This window comes from Mesocricetus auratus, unplaced genomic scaffold (genome assembly GCF_017639785.1).
Source record: "Mesocricetus auratus isolate SY011 unplaced genomic scaffold, BCM_Maur_2.0 Super-Scaffold_100024, whole genome shotgun sequence".
NCBI lineage: Eukaryota > Metazoa > Chordata > Mammalia > Rodentia > Cricetidae > Mesocricetus > Mesocricetus auratus.
The window spans coordinates 6,522,678-6,532,057 of record NW_024429205.1 but is presented as its reverse complement, the minus strand read 5'-3'; the positions used below and the strand labels follow the sequence as shown (position 1 = coordinate 6,532,057).

At 44.9% G+C, this 9,380-nt stretch overlaps 1 protein-coding gene across 1 annotated transcript; it reads left to right on the top strand.

Annotated features, from left to right (window-relative positions):
* Positions 1–7,396: 7,396 nt before the first annotated feature.
* On the top strand, positions 7,397–8,582 carry LOC121133795 (high mobility group protein B1-like). Its single transcript, XM_040730807.1, has one exon. It carries the CDS (start codon positions 7,489–7,491, stop codon positions 8,122–8,124), a length of 636 nt encoding a protein of 211 aa, XP_040586741.1. The 5' UTR covers positions 7,397–7,488; the 3' UTR covers positions 8,125–8,582.
* Positions 8,583–9,380: the final 798 nt, after the last annotated feature.

Genomic DNA, 9,380 nt, shown 5'->3' with positions numbered 1-9,380 from the left:
GTAAGAATCAGGAGCCAGTGAGATGGCATGAGATCACACACACACACACACACACACACACACACACACATGCACACACATGCACAAGCTCACAAACACACAAATACATATTTGGAAATTAAATACCTAGGCTAAGAATCATGCTCATTATTAATCTTTACCCACAGCAAATCCATCTCCGAGAGACTAAGCTGTAGACAGGGATGGACTTAAAACAATTAAGTTTTTCCCAATTCTAATTTTCCCATTGAGAAATAGAACTGTGTCTGGCAGTAAATACTGTCAGTTGCTTTCCTGAAGTGACTGACTCACTTGGTTGATTTTTATGGAAATGTTTGCCAACCCTCAAAATCAAGAGGACCATCATGTGTGTGTCAACACGTCCTTTCCAAGGAAAAGTGATGCTAGTGAGAGACACAACAAGGCCAGCTTGCAGCTCCATGGAGGAAGCAGTGCTCTTCAGACATTGCAGGGTATATGATGTGGACTTTTGTTCACTGCCCAGACCCTCACGTAGAATATCAAAAAGCTAGTGCTTAGAAGGTAAGATTTCACACCATAGTAATTTCTGTACCAAGGCGATTCTTTTTTTTTTTTTTTGAAGGAGGTTATTAGGTGAATTTTTTTCTTTTTCTTTTATATTGCTACCATGAATACCCAATGGCCACAACAACAGTGCTGAGGCGTCAGGAAGTCACTCACAGGGCTTCTGTGCCGACAGTGTGAAACCCAACACACAGTCTTGACTGAAGACTCTCTGAAGGAAGTATATATTGATCTAGAGCAGTCGCTCTCAACCTTCCTAATGCTGCAACCCCTTAGTACAGTTGCTCATGTTGGGGCAATTTCCAATCACAAAATTATCTTCGTAACTGTAATTTTGCCACTGTAAATATCTGATATGCAGGATGTCTGATATGCGACCTCCAAAGGGGTCACAGCCCACAGGTTAGGAACCATTGCTCTAGATCAATATGTACTTCCTTCAGAGAGGCCACAGTTTAAAACCCACTTAAAATCTGCTTTATGAGATAACAACCTTGAGAAACAAGGAAGGAGGGTTGCCAATTTTCACATGGACTTTTTCCAAGTTAAATTTAATAAGCAAATAGAGTTATAAAAATAGTATGTATCACACCATTACATTGATATTATGGCGTGTGACTGAGAGGGGGGCAGGGAGTATATAGGACACTCTCTCTTGCTTCCTCTGTAGATTTCCAAGCTTTCATTATAAATGTCTGTGTTTGTATCTCTCACCATAGCATATTCATACACTGCTTCATGCAGTGACCAAATTCTTAAAGCAAGGTAAGGGGAGAATAGACAGCCTGTCCTCAATACTGTTTCTCCTCACTATACATAAAGGACAAACCCCAGCTCTGCTTTCAAGTCAGATGAGAAGGCAATATGGCTTTCCATTAAATAATATGAGAACACAGGAATTCTATTTTTAAAAGATATATTTATTTTTTATACACATTGGAGTTTTGTCCTGTGTGTATGTCCTGTATGAGGGTGTCAGGTTCCCTGGAACTGGAGTTACACACTGTTTTGAGCTACCATGTGGTGCTGGGAATTGAACCTGGGTCCTCTGGCAGAACAGCCAGTGCTCCTAGTTACTGAGTCATCTCTCCAGCCCTGAGAACATAGGAATTCTAAAATGTGGTGTATGAGTTTATTTATTCCTTTGTTTTCTTTCTTCCTGTTTTCATTCTTCCTTTCTTCCTTGATGAAGTCTCATATACCCCAAGCTTGCCTCCAACTCCCTATGTAGCTGAGGATGGCCTTGAACTCATGCCCTAAGTCCTGGATGCACCACCATATCTAGTTTAAGTGGTGCTGAGTTCTGTGCATCCTAGGCAAACAATCTACAACTGAGGTATAACCCCAGCCCCACAATGTTTTAAAAAACATAAGGTCATTCAAATTAGTTATGGTCATAGCAGAAAAATCACAAATGATAAAGGTAACTATACTGACTAGGCCAGAGTTTCTGGAAAAAGACTGACAATGTGGGCAGTTTATTCATTGCCATTCCCGACTCCCCATCTCCCACCCGCATCCCCACTGAGACAGACTCTCTCTGTGTAACCCTGGCTAGAACTATCTATGTAGATCAAATTGCTGGCCTTGAACTAACAGAAATCTATCTGCCTCTGCCTTTGTGCTGGGACATAGTTACTTTTCAGTTGATTTGATAAACCATGACCAAAGCAACTTATAAAAAAAAAAAACATTCAATTTGGGGGGCTCATGGTTCCAGAAGGCAGTAGAGTCCGTGACCAGCATGGAGGGGAGCATGACAGCAGACAGGTAGGTGCTGCAACAGTAGCTGAGAGCTCACATCTGATCCACAAGCGTATGAAAATATGTCCAACAATATAGCCCCAAGCAGAGACAGACAGACAAACAGGGAGAGTGTGCTAACTGGAAGTGATAAAGGGCTTTTGAAACCTCAGACCATACTCAGGGTGACACAAGTCCTCCAACGAGGCCTCAGCTCCTAATCCTTCCCAAACAGTTCCACTTACCAGTCATCAAGTATTCAACTATATCAGCCTGGGGGCAGGGGAGGGGGCATTCTTATCCAAACTACCATATGCTGGGACTAAAGGCATGTGCCTTTTAAAAGAGCCTTTGACAAATCCCAAATGCCTTCTCTAAATCCTAGCAAGTTCATCTCTAGAAATTCGTCTTATAACTATTTCTGCACAGCAGCAAGCAAGGGCACAAAAAAGGACATCCGAAAAGGATTGCCTAAGACAGATAATACTCTTCTTGGATGTAGCATTGTCTTTAGATGCCATTTATGACCTATTTCTTGTAGGACAGAAAGAGTGGAGTAAAGCCGGGTGGCGCACACCTTTAACCCAGCCCTCGGGAGGCAGAGGCAGGTGGATTTATGAGTTTGAAGTCAGCCTGGTCTACAGAGCGAGTTCCAGGACAGCCAGGGCTACACAGAGAAATCCTGCCTCGAAAAACCAACCAACCAACGAAAGAAAGAAAGAAAGAGTGAAGTAGGTCTGTCTACACTCCTAGGAAGTTTTGGAAAATTTGTGCCTAAGTAGACAAGGCCCAACGTGGAGAGGCGTGTGCTACTGTGACCCTGTGCACATGTATACACATGTGCTGCGGTGGCTCCTGTAAAGTCAAGACCTACAAGGAGGCTCCTCTCTGCCTTTGAAGTGAAGAATCAAGACATGACACAGGGCTGGCAAGACGGCTCAGTGGATACAGGCACCTGCCGCCAATCCTGCCAGCCTGAGTTTGATCCCCAGAAGCCACCCGGGTGGAAGGAGAGGAGAGGAAAAGTGACTCACTCTAAGCTGTCTGTCCTCTGACCTCCACACTTGTGCTAATGGCTCGCACACGTGCACACATACATGCAAGTTAAATAAATGTAGTAAACATTTTAAAGGAGTGCTAGGAAGCCTTTATTTGTTACAATATTAGAATTACTTCTGAGACTGATTTGAAATCTTTAGTGAGTTTTCTGTTATGTGCCACAATAGGGCCCTGCCAGTCAGGGCTAAAAATCACAATCCTTGACTTAGAGCAGTCCCCCATATGACGAGGACTGGACTATGGAAGCAGACAGACAGTTGGGGGCAACTCGTGAAGAGGAGCAGTCTCATCAATGCAGAGTGGAGCAGTGGTTCAAGGCCTGGGATGTGGGGCAGGGGTGGGGGTGGGGGGATGGGAGGTGGAGGGGTGGGGGTGGAGGTGCTGGCCGTCAGACACAAGTGCAGTTAGCTGGGAGGGCAAGCATCCACTGTTGTACGTAGCTCACGGGGGAAACTGTGCTCAACAACTCTTCGTTGTTATTATCATTCTTGCTTGGATATTTTGGAGGCAGGGTTCTTGACATGTGCCCCTAGATGTCTTGGATCTCACTGTGTAGCTGAGACTGGCCTCAAACTCACAATTCTCCTGCCTCTGGCCACTACGCCCAGCTTGCATATTTTAAAATATCTAGTAGAAAGGTGGGAAATGTTTCTAACACGAAGATGATTTCTCTGATGGAGACGATGAATCTGACCATTGCATGTTGTCTATACATGAAATGCCATACTCTGCCAGAAATATCTACAATTAATACATGCAAAGGGGGGGATGGGGCAGAGGGTAGAGGCCGGGTGCTAGCATCATCAGCACCACCTTTAGGAGGAAAACACGCGTGGTAGGACATGTCTATAACCCCAGTGTTGAGGAGGTAGAGACAGAAAGTCCATGAGTTCAAGGACATTCTCCATTGGCTACACAGTGACTTCAAGGCCAGGTTGAACTACAAAAGATCCTGATTCAAACTATCTGGCTAAACAGACCCCATGTAGGCCCAAGGCTGAAGGGAAAATAACACCAGGTCCTAGAGACCTTTGAATGGGAATGGGGGTGGAGGGTAGTAATGGAGGACCCTGTGGGTGGTTAGCTATGGCTGGCCAGCGTGCTGACCTATGACCTTGGCTACCCTGTGACAGCCATAGGTGAAGATGGGCTGATTGTAAAAAGGACTCTGCAGGGGGTGGCAGCCTCCTACCCTCTTCAGCAGTCATCCCAAGGAAGAGTCTTCTGTGATGTAGTCAACACGGAAGCTTCTGGAAGGAAAAGAAGATTCTTGCTACCTCTAGTGCTTTCCCAGGATTTTAGGACAGGATCCCAGATTACATCTCACTTGAAAAATCGCCCCAGACATGGAGAGTGTGAAAACTGGAAGAGAGGAGGCAACCAGGCTGTCTGAACTGGTGAGAAGAGCATGTGTTTCCCCGGAGGCCTCTCTTCTGTTGAGTGAAAATTGTTGAGAGAGTTTGCCCTTGAGTGTGCCTGTAATAGTTCCCGCCAGGTCCTGGCTGCAGAGGCTACGGAGCTCCTTCCCAGCTGGCAGGAAACCCAGGGCTGTGTGGCTTCCTGAGGCCCAGGCCCACAATGCCCTCAGCAGAGGAGGAAGGATGGAGAACAGAGAGGTAGGCAACACGTTTGCTTTGCACATCTCAGATCCTATCTGTGTTCCTGTCATGACTCGCTGAGGGAACAGATCATGGATGGCATCAACAAGCCCAGCAGTTTGATGGCTGAGCTGGTCTCAAGGGAAGGGGGCATTTTGGTTAATTGAATTCTGTGGTTTCAACTGAGCTGCCATGGTGACAAAAGACACCTGTGACTGAGGTGAAAGCAGGAAGACATTTAAAGATTACACTCTATGCCAGGATTCACTCTGTGGGGAACGGAAGAGGAAACCGGTAGCATTGGTCATAGTTCCTTGTCCTGGGCATTGGGTTTTCCTTGCTTGCATGAGGTGCTGGGACTTGCATTAGATCCATAGCCTCAGGCTGAGGAGACTTCCTTGGCTCCTTGTTCAAGCCTGCCAGGGTGCTGGGTGTATCTCAGTTGGTACAGGGCTTGCCTGGCATCCCCAAAGCCCTTGGTTCCACCCACAACTCTACATTAGCCAGGTATAGTGGCACACACCTATAATGCCAGCACTGGGAGTTGGAGGCAATAGAATCATAAGTTTAAGGTTATCCTTGGCCGTATCAAATTTGAGGCTAGCCTGGACTACAATGAGATGCTGTCTTAAACAAAACAAAACTAAAAACCAACATGAAAAGATTATTAGATTTAACAAATGTAAATACAAAGTGCCCAGTTATATTTAAATTTCAGATACACAACAAATGACTCTTTAGTATAAAGATGGCCACTAAACACCCTTTTTGTTTTTTTACCTGAACCCTGGACGCACTTGGGCATCCTGTTTTCTGCCTGGCAGTGTAACCTCTGGTAACTACTACTCACAGCACTTGTGTCCGGTTCCGGCTCGGCCCCTTCCTGAGTTGTTTCCACTCACTATTCCCTTATTTGTACATTTTGGTTTTCAGGCAAGGTCAAGCACTTCCTCCCTTTGCTTTTGCTTTCGCTTTCCTGGCCCTGGACTTAGCAAACTGTCCCTTCTCTATCCAGCTGTGGTTCCTAGTGGTTGTCAGTTAGTGAGACAGGATCTCCCCTAGCCCAGGCTTGGCAACCAATTTTCTGCTAAGTCAAGGAGAACCTGGAACTTCTGACTCTCCTGCCTCCACGTCTGGAGTGCTGGGATTGCAAGCACACACTACTGCCCCCACTTTATGCAGGGCTGAGAGTCGAACCCAGGGCTCTGTGCATGCCATGTAAGCGTCTGTCTACGATGTCTGTCCTTGATCAACAGCAGGGCAGGGCCTCTTTCCCTTTCAAAACTCCTTGGTGTCCTTCTGAATGGACTGCATTACAGAGAGCACAGTCAGCAACAGTGTCCCTTATGTGGGACCAGTGCTCTCCTTGGGAGACAGGGTCCTCTTCTGACCATCAGATTCCAGCCTCTAGATTCTCATGTGACTTTATCCTCTGGCCGCAGATGATTGGGCCAGCAGTGAACATTTGATCTGCACCAGCCTATCAGACACTTCTCAAATCCAGACCCACACAGAGCATTGAGCCAAGACCTCCATTGTTAAGGGCTTAAGTATGTCAGCTAGGATCTATAGTTCAAGTTTCTAGAGCTCCAGGACAGCGGTGCCTATGTGACTGTGGTGGCAGAAGAAGCCACGGTATGATGGGACTAGCAGGGGCCTTTGGGAGCCAAGAGAGAGACCAGAATTCTGATGCGGCCTAGGCACTACCTGTTTGCAAAATCCATCATCTCGATAGGATACAATCCCGGATACGTGGCCGGTAAGCGTGAACAGAGAATAGTGTCAGCAGCAGCGGCTGCTTCTTTCCCCGTTCAGCTTTCGGAACTATGAGTCAAGGGATGACAATCGATAACCTTTAAGGGCATGCTCAGTGCAAACGCCCTACCATGACTGCCCCAGGACTACAAGATTCCAACAGCTGCAATCCTGCACACAGTGTGCATTAAAACAATGTCACTAGCCGGGCGGTGGTGGCGCACGCCTTTAATCCCAGCACTCGGGAGGCAGAGGCAGGCGGATCTCTGTGAGTTCGAGGCCAGCCTGGTCTACAAAGCGAGTTCCAGGGCAGCCTCCAAAGCCACAGAGAAACCCTGTCTTGAAAAACCAAAAAAAAAAAAAAAAAAAAACCAATGTCGCTACAGCTGTCAATAGCAGAATGAATTTCCTACAAAGGTCCACGAGCATTCTGACATTTAAAAAAAAAAGTGAGAGACCAGAGAAATAACACTGGCTGAAAAATATTAAATGAAGGCTTGGAGGTATCACATGCCTTTAATCCAGCACTCAGAAGGCAGGGGTAGAGGCCTCTGGGTTTGAGGCCTGCCTGGACTACAGAGTGAGTTTCAGGACAGCCAGGGCTACATACAGACACTCTGTCTAGAAAAAAACAAAACAAAAATTAGATGAAAAAAAAGTTGAAATATGAACAATTAAAAGTACACTGTGGGCAGTACATTGAGCTCCATAGAGACAGCGCCGGGGCAAGCGCGAGCCGGACGGGCACTGGGCGACTCTGTGCCTCGCGGACGAAAATCATCTAAACATGGGCAAAGGAGATCCTAAGAAGCCGAGAGGCAAAATGTCCTCATATGCATTCTTTGTGCAAACTTGCCGGGAGGAACACAAGAAGAAGCACCCGGATGCTTCTGTCAACTTCTCGAAGAAGTGCTCAGAAAGGTGGAAGACCATGTCTGCTAAAGAAAAGGGGAAATTTGAAGACATGGCAAAGGCTGACAAGGCTCGTTATGAAAGAGAAATGAAAACCTACATCCCCCCCAAAGGGGAGACCAAAAAGAAGTTCAAGGACCCCAATGCACCCAAGAGGCCTCCTTCGGCTTTCTTCTTGTTCTGTTCTGAGTATCGCCCAAAAATCAAAGGAGAACACCCTGGTTTGTCCATTGGTGATGTTGCAAAGAAGCTGGGAGAGATGTGGAACAACACTGCTGCAGATGACAAGCAGCCCTATGAAAAGAAGGCTGCCAAGCTGAAGGAGAAGTACGAAAAGGATATTGCTGCTTACAGAGCTAAAGGAAAACCCGATGCAGCGAAAAAGGGGGTGGTCAAGGCAGAAAAGAGCAAGAAAAAGAAGGAAGAAGAAGATGATGAGGAAGATGAAGAGGATGAGGAAGAGGAGGAAGAAGAGGAAGACGAAGATGAAGAAGATGATGATGATGAATAAGTTGGTTCTAGAGCAGTTTTTTTGTCTATAAAGCATTTAACCCCCCTGTACACAACTCACTCCTTTTAAAGAAAAAAATTGAAATGTAAGGCTGTGTAAGATTTGTTTTTAAACTGTACAGTGTCTTTTTTTGTATAGTTAACACACTACCGAATGTGTCTTTAGATAGCCCTGTCCTGGTGGTATTTTCAGTAGCCACTAATCTTGCCTGGTACAGTCTGGGGGTTGTAAATTGGCATGGAAATTTAAAGCAGGTTCTTGTTGGTGCACAGCACAAATTAGTTATATATGGGGACGGTAGTTTTCTTTTTTTTCTTTTTTTCCCATCTTCAGTTGTCTCTGATGCAGCTTATACGAAGATAATTGTTCTGTTAACTGAATACCACTCTGTAATTGCAAAAAAAATTGCAGCTGTTTTGTTGACATTCTGAATGCTTCTAAGTAAATACAATTTTCTTATTAGTATTGTTGTCCTTTTCATAGGTCTGAAATTTTTCTTCTCAAGGGGAAGCTAGTCTTTTGCTTTTGCCCATTTTGGGTCACATGAATTGTTGCAGTGTTTCTTTTCATATAGTTAGCTGAGGGGGGGAGGAAGCTTTTATCTACACACCCTGCATATTGTGATGGGTAACATTTTCATCCATAGTTGAAATTCCAAAATCGTGATCAGTTGGATAAGAGATAGTACATAACCCATTTGCAAAGCTGAGTGATCAATTCTATCACACCATGGAATTATTAGAATCGAACAATCTGGAAGTGTCCTTGAAGGACTAGTAGGAAATTGTGTTCTAATCCTTACGTGAGGACTCTTCTTAATGTCCATTACTGTGTAATGGCAGTTACATTCTGCAGTTCCCTATTAAAGACCTGAGAATGTATCCCCCAAAAGCGTGAGCTTAAAATACAAGACTGCCATATTAAACTTCGCTGACATTGGTCCTAGCGAAGGCTGATGAAAACACTGGCTGTAATGCCTTTGCCCATTTATCTAAATACAGGATTGCTCAGGAAACTTGACTGTTTAAAAAGTATTTTTAATTAGTTGAGCCAGCTTTTCTTAAAATTATGCCATATTTAAAATTAAGGATATATTTTCCTATATTGTGATTTGTCCCTTTATAAACCAGATACAAGGAAAGATGGTAAACTTTGCATATTAGTACTAGTTGTCCAATCCATTTGGTTTTTCTTTATAAAACCCAAACTCATTCATTAGTCATGTTTAATCTGCTTAGCAGTTTAGGGAACAATTT

Bases quoted from the DNA above. Each gene is read 5' to 3' on its own strand.
- LOC121133795 (XM_040730807.1), top strand. From the start codon at position 7,489: ATGGGCAAAGGAGATCCTAAGAAGCCGAGAGGCAAAATGTCCTCATAT.